The sequence below is a fragment of the Monodelphis domestica genome, chromosome 1 (assembly GCF_027887165.1).
Source record: "Monodelphis domestica isolate mMonDom1 chromosome 1, mMonDom1.pri, whole genome shotgun sequence".
Lineage (NCBI taxonomy): Eukaryota > Metazoa > Chordata > Mammalia > Didelphimorphia > Didelphidae > Monodelphis > Monodelphis domestica.
The window spans coordinates 97,803,043-97,818,054 of NC_077227.1; the positions used below are offsets into that span (position 1 = coordinate 97,803,043).

The 15,012-nt window shown below is 39.2% G+C and overlaps 1 protein-coding gene across 1 annotated transcript; it reads left to right on the forward strand.

Annotated features, from left to right (window-relative positions):
* On the forward strand, nucleotides 1–13,284 carry SPMIP5 (sperm microtubule inner protein 5). Its single transcript, XM_007478937.3, has 8 exons — nucleotides 1–146; nucleotides 1,985–2,069; nucleotides 2,460–2,519; nucleotides 5,196–5,417; nucleotides 9,222–9,408; nucleotides 11,095–11,171; nucleotides 11,327–11,462; nucleotides 13,169–13,284. Exons 3-8 carry the CDS (start codon nucleotides 2,465–2,467, stop codon nucleotides 13,215–13,217), a joined length of 726 nt encoding a protein of 241 aa, XP_007478999.1. The 5' UTR covers nucleotides 1–146; nucleotides 1,985–2,069; nucleotides 2,460–2,464; the 3' UTR covers nucleotides 13,218–13,284.
* The last annotated feature ends 1,728 nt before the right edge of the window (nucleotides 13,285–15,012 follow it).

A 15,012-nucleotide genomic window follows, 5' to 3' on the forward strand; every position in this document is an offset into this window, starting at 1 on the left:
TGGTGTGCTGAGCGCACAATGTTGGGGAGAGGGAGATGGGCGGGGTTTCTCTGTAGGGTCACACTGAGGACCCTGGCCCCGTCCTGGGAAGCAGCGCCGCCTCTACTCCTAGGTGGCAGCTATTTACCGTTCTCTCGGGAAGCTCGGTGGGTGAACCTCCTACCCTCTTCCTAGTCCTGCACCCTTTCCCCTGCGCCGTCCTGGGGGCCCCAGAGAATCCCCCTTTCTGGTCAGCTGCCTTAGGACCTACCTCTCTTCCCCATCTCTATCCCTATCCCCACCCCCTCTTACCCTTGAGCGCTCTCTATTATGGATTTGCAAGAATCTTCCCTCTTAGAGAAAGTTTTCTCCGCCCCAGGTGGGAGGAAGGTGTGGGGGATTGGGGGAAAGTGTCTAGGAATTGAAGATGCATAACAAGGGAAGTTTTGTGTTCTCACATCCATTAACTCTTTTGATCCTCAAAATAGTCTTGTAAGTAGGAAAAAAAACATATACATCGTCATTTTACAGGTGAGGAAATCAAGACTTGGAGAGTGAGGTGTTTCCCCCCCAAGTCACAAAGCTAGTCCTTGTTGGGGTTCAGTCTCGAATGCAGGTGGTCTTAACTTCAAGGCTAATGGTTCTTCTCTTTTGGAAACTGGATGAGTGCTGCATGCTCTTGGACATCGGCCAAGTTCCTCTTTTGGCGTCCATGTCAGGGGCTTAGACTTAGAGCTAGGAAGTACGCACAGAGGCCGGCTGGAACCACCTCCATCATTTTACTGATGAGGAAACGGAGATCCGTAGAGGTTAAGTGCCTCGACCAATTGATATGATCGCACAAGTAGTATCAGTGTCAGGATCAAATTCTCGCACACTGGCCAGTTGCAGAGAATCTCCCCATCTGAAAAATGAAAATATTCATCTCTAAGATCCCTTCACGTTCTGATAGATGATTTGCAAGGCTTGGGTTGGAAGCAGGGAGGATGGAAAGACGCCCTTGGAGAAGGAGGTATAGACGCCAGTGAAAAACAGTGTAATAGGACTACCACCAAAGAGACCTTAGTTGCTGGATGCTATATAGAGGCTCAGTCACAAACCACTACTATTCTCTTGAGAATTCTACTTCAACGGGGTTTTGACCAAATTACTTCTGAACTCCAATTATGGTCATGTGTAATTCTAATGAATCCGAGTATAGCCCTATGATGCTTTAGCCCATTTCTCTCTTTTTTTAAACCCTTACCTTCTGATTCTATATCAGCTCTAAAGTAGAAGAGCAGTAAGGGCTAGGCAAGAGAGGTTAAGTGACTTGTTCAGGGTCACAAAACTAGGAGGTGTCTGAGATCAAATTTGAACACAGGATCTCTCATCCTCAGGCTTGGCTTTCTATTCACTGATCCACCTGCCTTCCCATAGCCCCAACATCTTGATTTACTGCACTAACATCCACACTTCAATTTGGTAAGACTCCCTGACTAATCTGATTGTTAAGGGAGCAATCCATTTGGGCATTTGGCAAATTTGCCCCATTGGGGGAATACCTGCTATCGAGCTAGCATTCTCCCCTCTCAATTTTATGTCCTTCACAATTATTTCTAGAATCCAAATGGCACACAGTCATGGGACCCTACACAATCATAGAATATTTCAGCTAGAAGGGATCTTAGCAGTTGTCTTGTTCAGAGAAGAAAGGGGAGCAGAGAAAGGATATTTAAGTGAAGTCACATAGAAAACCAATGGCAGAGCTAGGACTAAATAGAACCTAGGTCTCCTATTCAGATGCTCATTATTAAGGTCTCCATCCTTGAGGCTTTCTTTACTGTCTAATTTATTGTTTAAGGACTTCATCTGTAAAATGGGGATAATAAAATTTGTACTACCTAACTCTCAGGGCTGCGGTATGAGGTTCAAATAAGATAATATATATATGAGACATTTGGGGGCTATAAGACACTATAAAATGCAAGTTATTATTATTGTTGTTATTGTTATTGTATTCTAGAGCTGCTAATTTAATAAAAACAGATCCATGCTATACACTGAAATGATTAAAATCCCAGCTATCCTACTTTCTTGAAGACATCAAGGTAAGTGAACATATCCAAAGGTGATGTGTGGGGAGCTGGTAGGACACAGTGACAATCTACCTTTCTGTTTCCCATTGCCTTGTAGAGCTCAGCGATGCTAATAAGTGGTTCCCATGCATGTTTTGAATCATGCCTAGGAGACGAGTTTAATTAAGCTACTTTTATAATGAGATTTTCATTTAATTTGTTTTTTAAGATAAGCCAACAGCCAGTTAAATTTATACTTAAAGGTTCTTATCACCTGACTTTTAGGGGCATAAATAGCCTTGAGGCCAGATTTGTAGACCCCAGGACAGTTAGCACAGGGTCCCATAGGCAGGTGGTGAATAAGGGTCCATTGATTTGATTCATTTCAATTATATTCATTTCCCATTTCCTTTGTTAATAAAGAAAACATGGACAAACCAGAAGTCTTTATGAGAAAGCTTCCAATCACCCCAGGATACTCTGGTAAGTGATGGACTCCTTTGATAATTGTGATTTTGTAATATGGAAAGGACTTTAAATAAGCAGTTCAGAAAATATTTGAGCATATCCTCTTTGGGCAGAACTTTGAGTAGATTTGAACTCTAGGGTGCCTTCCCACTCTAGATACTGGGGTTTATTTTTCTAGTTTATAGTAGCTGCCAGTTAAAAAGTCAGCATGGAGATGCACAGTGGGAAACATTTGAATTCATATCTTGCTTCTACTTCTGTGTGGCCCAGTCATTTATTTAAGTTCCTTGGTGGACCTCAGACATGGACTTATCAAAGCAAAGATGAGTGGCATCTGCTTGTATGGAGATGGGAGGAATACCCCTACTCTGGAATCATTGATGCCTCCCATAGTCACATATGGAATGAATGAACCAAAGGATTAAACTTAGTGGTGTCTTCTTTTTTTCTTCATTTTATTTTAATTTTTAAAATTGTATTTAATTGATTAATTTATAGCATTTTCCCAGGATGACAAAAATCATGTTCTTTCCCTTCCCTCCCCCCAACCCCGTCCCATATCCGCTGCACAATTCCACTGGGTTTTACATGTGTCTTTGGTCAAGACCTATTTCCATATTATTGATATTTGCACTGGGGTTTTCATTTAGGGTTTATAACCCCAATCATACCCCCACTGACAATGGTATCTTCTTTCTGATAGAGATAGGAGCAAAGATTTCTTTGGATCCATGAGCCTGGTTTCTTGCAGAGCTGTTCCTTTCCTTATGGATGTCTTTGGCTCCAAAACTTTCTGCATCATAGAAATTTTGCCTTAACTAAATCCTTCCAATAAATTATCCAACTTAATTCATAACTTGCTCCAACATTCACACAAAATTGCTTTCTGGGAAGGCAAACAGCATATTATCAGTAATACATGATATAGTGCAGTTATCCAATTTCATGCCTTTTTTATTAGCGGAATTTTAATTATGTGCAGAACCTACAGAAAAATCAAAACAAGATCTGGTGCCTAAAAATAATAGCTAATAGCTAACAGTTATATAGGGCTTTCTGTGTGCCAGGTGCCATGTGCTAAGTGCTTTGCAATTTCATCTCATTTGTGTAGTATTAAAAATGCTTTTGAAGCTAAATCAATTGGAAATTCCCTAAAGGCAAGAGTGTGTCTTTGTATTTGTCTATGTATCCAGAGTCCAGCACAGGGTTTTTGTATGCACATATATGCTTAATAAATGTTTGATACTCCTCCAGTACCCTACATGAAATATTTATTGTTGTTCAGTCATGTCTGACTCTTCATGACACCCTTTGGGGGTTTTCTTGGCAAAGATACTGCAGTGGTTTGTCATGTCCTTCTCCAGCTCATTTTACAGATGAGGAAACTGAGGCAAATGGCATAAAGTGACTTGCTCAGGATCACACATTTAGTAAGTTTCACAGCCAGATTTGATCTCAGGAAGTAGAGTCTTTCTAATTCCAGACCTGGTACTCAATCCACTGTGCCACCAATCTGCCCTTACATACTAAAAATTTCCACTTATCTACAATGTGCAAAGTATTTTCCTCATTCTAACAGCCTTGAGAAGCAGATTGGGCAAATTTCCATTTTCTAGTTGAGAAAATGGAGGATCAGAGGAGGGATGAGACTTCCCTAAAATCATTGAATTATTAAGTGGCAGAGACAAGATTTAGGAGCGAAGTCTCCTCATCCTAAAGCCAATGTTCTTTTATGTACACCCCTCTGCTTCTATGTCAACAGAGGACATTTTTGCCTGCAAAAGGAGGGAGGAAGGTAGATATAATATTGATAGAATATCTCAAAATTTACCATTATTCTGAAGATACTGTGCAGTGTGTATGTGTGTGTGCATGTGTGTGTCTCTTTAGGGGTGGGGGAGTATGGAGTCATATAAAATCTAGTTCTATTTAGGTTAAAAGGGCAAGATAGTTTCCTAAACTAAGGCATATTTCTTGTCAGCTTTAAATCGCGTGCTTAAAATGCTTTCCTATATGCATCTCCTCTTTTATAAAAATATTGTTTTACTGCAACAATATTATAGTGTTTAGAATTCAGCATCAAGCTGCAATAAATAATTCTGTTTTACCCATGCTCATTTTAATGATTATATGTTATTTTGAAGGAAATGATGAAAAATTGGCCTGGGGGTGGGTCTCACATATAACCCATATACCTTTTTTTTGTGTATTTGGTCTCTGGTTTTAATAAGACTGCAATTTCCAAATAGGCCAAAAAGAAAGATCCAAAATTGCATTTTGTAAGTGTCAAAGAAAATAAGCATTCTCTCTAAAAACATGAATAATTTCAGTGATTTCTCTGAATGATCATTTTGTCCCATTAAATGCTCCCCCTATTTGCTGTTCAGGCTGACATCAGGCTCTAAGAGATGATCGCTGTCGTGGGCTTTGTCAGAATGGGACCCCCCCCCCCTCTGGTTCCTCCTCCAAGGTCATTTTTCTCCATCCTGGGGAGGGCTATGTAGCTGGGGAAAACAACTCCATGGCTGGCGTTTAGGTTTCCAGAGTAAAAAATCTACCCGTTCTCTTGGCCATGGGAGAAATTCCAGATGTTGTATTTACTCTTCCTGGAGAATGAAGTCGAGTTCTGGGTGCCCTTCCGTCCCTTCCTTTCTAAGTTAAGTGCTGTATTCCGTGTGTTGGCTTCTGCAGGATACCTCCCTCTCAGGTTCAGCAGAATGGGTGCTTCTTTCAACAAGGATGCCACTTACTGTCTACACACATTGAACAATATGACTCAGAGACAGAAAGATCAGCAAGATGCACTGCGCTGCAAAGCCCTCATGACGGAGAGACTACAACAAGTCTGTTCCAAGGAAACGGTTTTAAGGATGATACATGATTATTATCTCCGCCATCACCCAAGTCAGATAGGTACTGAGGTTTTCACTCAACTCTGCTTAGTCCTAGAAACACAAACAGCAGCAAGAAATTGCCTGCACATTGAGCAAATGGAATTATGGGGGTAAATGAAGAACACTTGAGTCACTGAAAGCTAGCTGACAGAGTGGATGGAGGAGCTGGTCCTGGAGGCAGAGAACCCTCCGGAAATAGAAATTAAGAGTGAAAAGCTAGGTTTTGAAATCAAACAAACAAAAACCAAATGAGATGGGTCATTGGCAGTGGGAAGAAGAGGATGCTGAGCCAGGAGGTGGAAGAGCTGGGATGTAGGGCCAGTTTTATGATTAACTAGTGATGGAATCTTAGACGAGTCATTTTCCCGTTTTTCCTGAGTTATAAAGGGTCCAAAGCACATCTGTCAAATAAATAATGATCTTGTGGCCCCTGCTAAATTCCAATGTCTTTTCCTTCCAATCAGCCAATGTTTATTTAGCTCAGTTGCTGCAGATTATGCCAGAGAAGTAAAACACAAAACTTACCTAGTTGGGTCGGTAAAAGGAGATAAGAGTGGAAAGTCAGTAATGCTGGAGGATGTGATGGATGCCCTGAGAGGGAGATCCCATCTGATTAGAGGACTCCAGGAGAAGGCAAGGTAGCTTTTAATATATGGGCCATAAAATAGGAGAGGAAGGAACTCAGAGGCCATCTTGTTTGATCTATCCCCAAACATGGATCCCCACTATCATATCTCAGGCAATTGCTCATCCAGCCATTACTTGAAGACTTGAAGTGATGGGGAACTCATGACCTCCCAAGGCAGCCTATGTCATGTTCAGACAGCTCTAACTGCCTTGTAGTTTTTCCTTGTAAAAACCATGTCAGTAAATGTGTAGGGTCAAAAGCACTTATGCTAAATGTAGTGGTGGTCCCATCAGGTAGACTCTGGGTCTCCTCTAGTATCTCTTTAACCTTAAAGTCTTGACTTGGTGACTTCTCATCTACTACTATCTAACTACTTCAGGACTTGGAATATAGAATAAATTAGAAGAGGAGGAAGGGTAGAATGGTTTTTTTCCTCTGACTCTCCTTATTCTTTGGATCCTCCCACACATTTGCCCTCCAGGTCATTTATTCCACTACTTTGCTATCATCTGGCCATTGTTAACCTAGAACCTCACCTCTGCCCTTTGGTAGGATTCAGAAAATTGGAAACTTGTGAAATAGAATGGTGACATTCTCCAGCAATTAAGAGCTCAGACATAAGCAGAGTAATGGAATCTGAAAGTAGGTTCTATTGAAGGGACAGAAATAATACTAACACTCACATCTATAATCACTTTACGGTTTGCAAAAAAATGTGCATTAATTACCTCATTTGATGGAGTAAAAGTAGACTACTTTTAAGAGATAAAATAGTAGCTACAGCCAAGCTGCTGAAGAGATTTCATTATTTAGTTCAAGTTATCAAACTTTTTCTTGTTTATATTCTTAAATATTGCATTTAACATTTACATTTTAAAATATGAATTTTAATTTCTTAGCTTATAGTTTTCAATATTTACTGTATTAGAAAGTAAAACATTTTCATATTATTACAAAAATAGTTTTGACGTCAAGGATCTCTAGTAAGGTTTTCTGAGACCCTCAAAGATCTCCAGGCCACACTCTGAGAACAGTTGGTCAGGAAAACCAAATTAGAATTTCCATATCAGACATTTACTAACTATGTGTATCTTGGACAAAATACTTCTCTGTGTTCCATTTGCAAAGTGGAACTGGCCTCTTCAAAAAACTGCTTTGTAAAAAATGATTTATAAATTATAAAGATGAAAGTGGGCATAGAGCCGACAGTGGGATAGATGTCCCTGAATATTAATGGGGAAACATTCTGTTTGGTTTTAGTGATATCTTTCCCATTCTTCAAGATATCCCAGGGGGCAGCTGGATAGCTCAGTGGATTGAGAGTCAGGTCTAGAGATAGGAGGTCCTGGGTTTAAATCTGGCCTCAGACACTTCCTATGTGACCCTGGGCAGTCACTTGACCCCCATTGCTTAGACCTTACCACTCTTCTGCCTTGGAACCAATATACAGTATTAATTCCAAGATGTAAGGATTTAAAAAACAAGATATCCTTCCCATTCTTCCCCCTAGTTTTAATATTATATTCTGAATTAAGATTTATGATTCTTCCAGATGAAAGTGTATACTTAATATTCTGATTTCTTAGTGTTAATTCGTCATTATAGCCCCTGTGTTCTTTCTTGGCTTCAAATCAGTCAGTACTAGTTTTCCAATGTTTCTATATTTTTAATCATTTTTATAGCACAATACAATTCCAATACATCTATATACCATAATTTGTTCAACCTTACCCATTGATGAACATCTACTTTGTTTCTAATTTTTTGGTTCTATGAAGAAAACTTTTATGATTATTTTGGCATCTATGGGAATTTGGAGTCATTTATCTCTTTGGAGTATATGCCTAATAATGTGATCAAAGAAGAGGTGTAAACAGTTTAGTAAATTTCTCATAATTCAAAATTGTTTACCAGAATGGTGGACCTATTGTCAGTTTCCATTACAGTATCCACAGTACTTACAACATTTGCTCATTTCTGTCTTTTTCCATCTTTAGCAATTTGTTTAGTAAAACTTGTGAATTATTAAATGTGTATTTCTCTTTTTATAGATTACTTGAGGCACTTACTCTTGTGGTCCTTGATAATTTGCCTTCTTTTCTTTTAAAAATTGTCCATATCCTTTGCCTAACTATCTGTTGGCTTGCTGCTTTGTATTATTCTTTGGGATCTTTACAGAATTTCTTGCTCTTTAGTTTCCCCTAAATGAATTTGTTTATTATTACTCTTAATTTTTTCTCTTTCATAGTTTGATTGCCATGTCAAATCTCTAATTTGATTGGCATATCAAATATATAAATTAAAGTAAGTAGTATCATCATTTTTATTATGTTGATAATGGTTCTTCTTTTATTTCCCAATATCTTACACAAGGAGTAACTTGACCCAGATTGAAATGCCACTCTTACACAGATGTATAGAATTAAGCACACATCAGTACCTGAAAATATGTCTTCCACTCTCCTCCCCTTTCTTCATCTTTTACCAACTACTGTCTATCAGGGGACTAGCCATTCTGTGTTAGGAAAAACCTACTTATATACTTTAAGAAAGCTGCCTGTATGGGAGCTGAGAGCTATCAGTATTTGGTTATTCTAGGATCATGAATCTACAGGTTCAAAGGACATGTGATTTAGGGGCTATATAATTCCCCTCCATCCATCACCTCATCTGAAATTGAGACATAGAGATTAAGTGATTTGTCCAAGATCACATAGGTAATAGGTGACAGAGGGCAGGATTTGAACCCAGGTATCTGCCTCTAAAGTCAAAGCTTTTTCTATCATGGCATTTACATATATTTCTTTGTATATATTTTGTATATCCTAATTTGCCTCCCAGATAAAATGGGAAAGTATTTGAGAATATGGATTGTTCTTTCTATCCATAAATCCCAGCACAGTGCCTAATACATAATAAGTATTTAATAAATACTTCTTGTCAAATGATTAATTTATTTTCATATGGAAAATTCCCTGTCCCTCTATAGGAATCTAGATGAATATGTGTAATTTTTTTTTTCCGAGTGACTTCTAAAGCATTTTTATTGCAAAGAAAAGACACTTTTGAGCTCAGATCGTCTAGCTTAGGTGCTCTATGATTATAGGCTTAAACTTTAAGATATTTAGTTACTTAAGAGGGTGCTTGAGTTAACTAGGGAAATTGTTTTTTGAGTGTGATTTTATCCCTTTACAGAAGATAGACATGGAAGGAAGCCTTTACCAGAACCACCCATTCCTGGCTGGGATGGCTATCTGCCAAGAGCCAGGGTTACAGAACTTGGCTGTGGTGAGCGTTATAATGTGGTGGCAAAAAAGAGTTATGCAGATTTCTTGAACATATCAGAAACACACAAGAGAGGTCCATTTAAACGATATCAGAGGTAAGACCTGGAGAAATTTATAGTGTCTTAGCAACAGAAAGAAATTTGAAATCCAAAGTAATTTGTTCATATTCCCAATGTGTTTATACACTCATTCACTACAGAGGTTTTAGTCCTTTTTGCTTTTTTTCCCCCAAGAAGTCAGTAGGTCCCTTTGTCCCCAGGGAGTGTGAGTAGGACTTCATTGTGCCTTTTGAGGACTAAAAAGGTTGACTGCATAACTGATCATTCTCAGGGGCAGATGAGGGTCTATCTATAACCCTGCCACTTCTGGGTGAGACTAGCCCTAACTCAACTGGGGGGAAGATGGGAAGGGACTCGAATGACTTCCATTTGTTCTTATAGAAAATCTACAAGAAAGCACTGCTGTGAGCCATCAAGCCACGATGCCTTGACAAAGTTTCTCGTGGTAACCAAGAGGTTACAGAGTGACTCTTTGGCAGGATGGACTTGCCCAATCAGCCCTCTCTACAAGACTTCTTTCATTAACATCCCTTACTAATGGAATTGATATGATTTTTATTCTCTCCCTAGCCTCAAAAAAATTATATAAGAGCAATATACTTGCACTCTCTTTCCCCAAAACATCACCAAAAGATCAGACTCTCAAATCTAAGCCCAAAAAGACTACCATGGGTTAACTTTTACTTAGGTACAGATTTCCCAGCAAAGCCGTAACCACAACCCAAGCCCAGAATATTTCCACTCACAGAAACTTATTCTTCCAGAGCCAATACACAAATCAGTCATAAAGGCCCATACCAAATGTGCAGGTACAACAAGCTTCACCATGCCTCAGTGACTCGATTTCACTAACCAGAAACTCCCTTTGATAGAAACTCCCTGCTAACTCTAAAAAATATCAGCCTGATAATTAGTCTGAATTGTGTTCTCCATATTCCTCTAATCCCTCAGTCTCAGTACTGTGATTATGGAGTTGTCTTTAAGATTTTTGATTATTTATTTTTATTAAAAGAAATAAGTAAATTTCCTTGATTGTTTATAAGCTCAAGCTCCTCATAGGGTAATGAGAAATTAAGCCACCTGTGATGAAATCATTTATCTTGTGCAAAACCTTTATTCATTCTGTCAAAATAAATAGTTACAATATAAGTATAGAATGTTAATCAAGTGATTTGTTAAAAGTTAATATTATCACTTTTCCAATTATATTTATTTGAACATGTGTTAAGTAATATATCTGTGTGCCAAAAAAATGGGTATAAAATAAAGACCAGACTTGGGCATGGCAGAGAAACCATCAGATGCAAGACTGCCCCTGGCTGAAACACATACCTTGTTGTCTTCTGTTTTTTTGCCTAACCATTCCTCACCTGCCAAGAACGCCTAAAGCCATGAGTGGGGCTGGACCCGGCTTGTGGCAAAGCAGAGTCCAAAAGGAAGAAAAGCATCAATTAGTTGTATGTAAGACACAGGAGTACTCTGGGCATCTTTTTTTAGTAACAAATTTCCACATAAATTTTCCAAAGTTATATGATCCAAATGGTCTCCATCCTTCTTCCCTGCCCCCTCCCAGAGCTGATCAGCAATTCAATCTGGATTATACATGTATTATCATGCAAAACATATTTCCATTTTATTCATTTTTTTAAGTGAATAACCTTATAGAACCAAAACCCCAAGGGTATATTTTGAACTAATATTTTGTTTCTATTTTAACTATAGCATATTTGGAGATCAACCACTTAAAACTGCCCCAATAATTCCAGAGTTTTGCCAAAAAGTACATCTAAACCGTCCAAGTAAGTATTCTTTTTGCTATGTACAAATCAGTCTAAGCCTCTGTACTATTTGCTTAGCTGGCTCCTAGTCGAACAAGAGTGGTAAACACAGTGCTATGTACCTGACAATTTATTTAATTGAACCCCAAACTAATGATTATTTGTTTATTTTACAGATGAAGACACCAATATAAAACCCACTGAGGAGAGTCCACCATCCCTTCCATGCCGTATCTCTCCAAAACCATATCATGGACCCTGTGGATTTCGAAAATACCTAGATCCACTGCCCTACACAGGCTCCGCCGGGGGGTAGGACACACGGAATGCTGTTTTCCTCTTGTCTTAGGCAGTTTCAGCCTGTTGGAACATGAAACATATCCATGTATTCCAAAGTGCTGTCTGCTTGAAATTCAGTTACCTAAACTTCAGTATCCAGGACACAATCACAATTGTCCACCAGTCATAGGCTATTCCACAAGATTCCATGTACATGTTGCCCTGAGTCATTGGCAATGAGCATTCCATGGGGCTGCTATGATGAGTGACTGTTATGTAGATTAACTTTGATCTTTTATTGTGGCAGAAATAAAAATGTCATTTTTCTGTATACTGAGTGATGGACCTCTTCTTCAAGGTTCCTTCCCTTTTGCATGGCCAGTTGAGATTCTGGACAACAGATTTAGTGGAAGAAGCCCTAGGCTAAGAAGTATAAAACCTAGATTCTAGTCCTAGGTCTGATACTAACTCATTCTTTGATTTTGGATAAGCCACTACTTCTATTTCTTTCAGTTTTATTCAACTGTAAAACGAGCACTTGGAATCAATGGTCTCTCTTGTTCTCTTTCCTGGATCTAAGATCCTTGAAAGTCGAGAGTAGAGCTTCTGGGGGGCAGCAGCTAGGTGACACAGTGGATTGAGAGCCAGGCCTAGAGAGAGGAAGTTCTAGGTTCAAATGTGGCCTCAGATATTTCTTTGCTGTGTGATTCTGGACAAGTCACTTAATTCCCATCACTTTTACCACTCTTCTACACTGAGTATTGATTCCATGATGGAAGGTAAAGGTTTAAAAAAAAACGTGTAGCTTCTCTTCATGAGAAAGGTTAGGAACCCTGCTTCAACAGAAATTGCTCCTATGGATTCGAAGGGGAAAAATCCACTCCTATATTAGCTTAGCTTTCCCAAACAGTTTCAAGGACATTTTGGACCTAGGAAATAAATAGGACCACTGCCTTATATAGGCTATGCTGGATAGGACTTTGTTTTTGCTCTTAATTAGTTTTAGCCTGTTAAAAGAAGTCTGTGTGTTTTTGAAGACCTATTTAAAACAAAGTGTAAAAATTTCTAATTCAGAAGGTCTCCAGCCATCACTACTAGATGGTTAGGAAGGGCCAAGTCACATTTGCAGGTGAGCATGTTGAATTTAAAGGAAGTGAGAAATATTTTGAATTTAGAATTATTTTGAGACTGAAATTGTCACATAAGCATTTTTAATATTGTTTTGGGTTTTATAATAGAATACTTAATTAGAATTTACTTTGTATTAGCTGGCATTTCATTTATTTTCCATAAATAGTGAGTAAGGCCATTTTCAGGTTTATAAATCTTGATAAACCTGTGATGTAGATTTTTATTTTTGCTTTTATATTTCTATAATTTAGTTCATATCTATTTCTTAATCTTGATTTTACTGTGCAATTATTTTAGCAATGTAAGACAAACTATTTTCTGATCAAGTATATAGCTGATGTATATTTGTACGTGGCATAAATAGAATTAATAGAGATAATAAGATGTTGTTAAAACTAGCTAATGAGGTTACTTTTTATGGGGTTCTAAGCACCAGTGTCAAGTAATTTTAGGGACTGATAACATTTCAATCAGACCAAAATTACTGAACGTGTGTTGTGGCTGATAGCAGAATTTAGTGCTATATGTAATTGTGAGCAAATATACAAAGTGTCAATCAGTTCCTATTGGAGAATTTGGTTATAGATTTCTCATGTTTTCTCTTCTAGCAATTTATCTGTTCTGGGAACCTGTCAGTGCAAACCAAGCTTCCACTAAAGAAAGAGGACCCTGAAATCTACATCTAGACCCACTGGATTTAAAAGACATGAAAGACTTTGGGAAATGGAGTAACTTTGTTTTTGTTAAGATTTTACCAAAGGCAGAGTGCCTGCCTTTCTGGCTGACTGTCAGTGTCTCACTGCAGATGGGGAACACCCCCAGATGCCAATTGTCCATACTTATACCCCTTGTTTTCTATCTGTTGTAGCAGAGGGTCAAACTTGTTGGCAAGCACCCCTTTGTCCTTTTGTGTGGTCAATGGCAGAATCTCCCAGAACAAAAGGGGGAAGTGTCAACTGTATTTTTGGAACCCCAAGTTTAACCCCTGTCCTTTAGGAACTGGCCATGAGGGAAGCCCCTGACTGACCTGACTGACCTTAACTCTGAATGTAGCAGTCCACCCCTAGCTATGGGCAAGGGAAACAGTATGTACAGATTGTCTTAGAAGAGAGCATGCTCAGTCTTGAGCATGCTCAGTCTTGCACTTGGCTAGGAAAGCCTCTGACCCTTGACCCCAGCTTCCCCCAGGTTAGGCGGGAAAACAGGTTACTTTGTGCTCACCTGGCTAAGAGAAACCACACCTATACCATGTCGTTAACCAATGATAATCATCCCTATGTATCGTGTATATTTGCATATCAAAGACATTAAAAGCAGCCACAGCAAGCTCCACCTTCTCTCTTCCTCTTGGATCTCAGCTCCCACTGATGTCTGTCCTTGCTGGAGCTTGGCCAGAGGCCAATTTAATTCCGTTCCTTCTCTATCTCTCTCACCTGGGACCTGGCCTTCAGCCAGGCACTTTCTTTTCTCTATCATCTCTCCGACCAGTGTGGTATTAAATTTGGATCACTGGACGGGTACAAGCCTTCTGAGTAGTCCACTGATCGGAGTTTTGCTGTGGTTCATTGATAATTAATAAGGCCTGCATTTCTGACTCATTCCTGCCACCTCATATCTCTAATTTGGCTCTTTCACCCCCCTTGGAGTATCCAGAACCTCTATCCTTCCTCTATCTTCCTACCTTAAAGCTTCTCTCGCCTTGAGAAGCTTTACTGAACAATAGTCTTTGAGGTATTTAATGATTCCAGTTTAAATAAGATTAGAAAGCAATCAAATCTTAGGTACCCTTTTGATCTCACAAGTTTATTACTGTTAATTAGGGACCCCTCCCTGATAGTCTAGCCCCTGGCTGAAAGCATCTTTTTGTAGCTAGGGTAAAACATCAACCTCTTCCTGTCAGTCATGCCCTGGGCTCCTCATTTTCTTGTATTCGTTGTAGAGCTAATCAATCATATTTCCCTGCCCTTTGTTTCCCCAAAAGGTATATAAGACCTCCAAGTTCTGTTACTCTTTTGAGAATCATCTTTGGTGGTGTATTCTCCCAGAGACACAATTTGCAGAGTCCCAGAGCTTTGACTCTATGGGGTTTTTAGTGCTTGACTCTGTGAGATGGCCAAATATTAAGAATTTGTCTCTAATCCTGATTAAAGACTTGTTTTTTCTGATCATTTTAGTGGTTCTGTGTTCTTCAAAGTTGACATAAATGGAGGCCCCAGCGAGATTCGAAGTTATGGCTGCCTAAGCCACCTGCTAGTAGACTTCAGACATATGGCACCCACAGGAACACATTGAGTTCCAGTCCGGATTCAACTTAGCAGGTCCGCTGGGTAAGTGGAAACTCTTCAGCAATGAACTCGGATATTTGGGGAAAGTGAACCACTCTTTAATCAGAGGTTAATGGGCAATTATAGTTTCATGCATGCCTCACTCAGCCCTCAAAAGGGAATGCTGC

Excerpts from the sequence above, each read along its gene's own strand:
- SPMIP5 (XM_007478937.3), top strand. The coding sequence starts at position 2,465 with ATGGACAAACCAGAAGTCTTTATGAGAAAGCTTCCAATCACCCCAGGA. Across the intron at positions 5,418-9,221 it reads CCATCACCCAAGTCAGATAG|AAGATAGACATGGAAGGAAG; the intron begins GTACTGAGGTTT and ends ATCCCTTTACAG. Across the intron at positions 11,463-13,168 it reads TACACAGGCTCCGCCGGGGG|CAATTTATCTGTTCTGGGAA; the intron begins GTAGGACACACG and ends TTTCTCTTCTAG.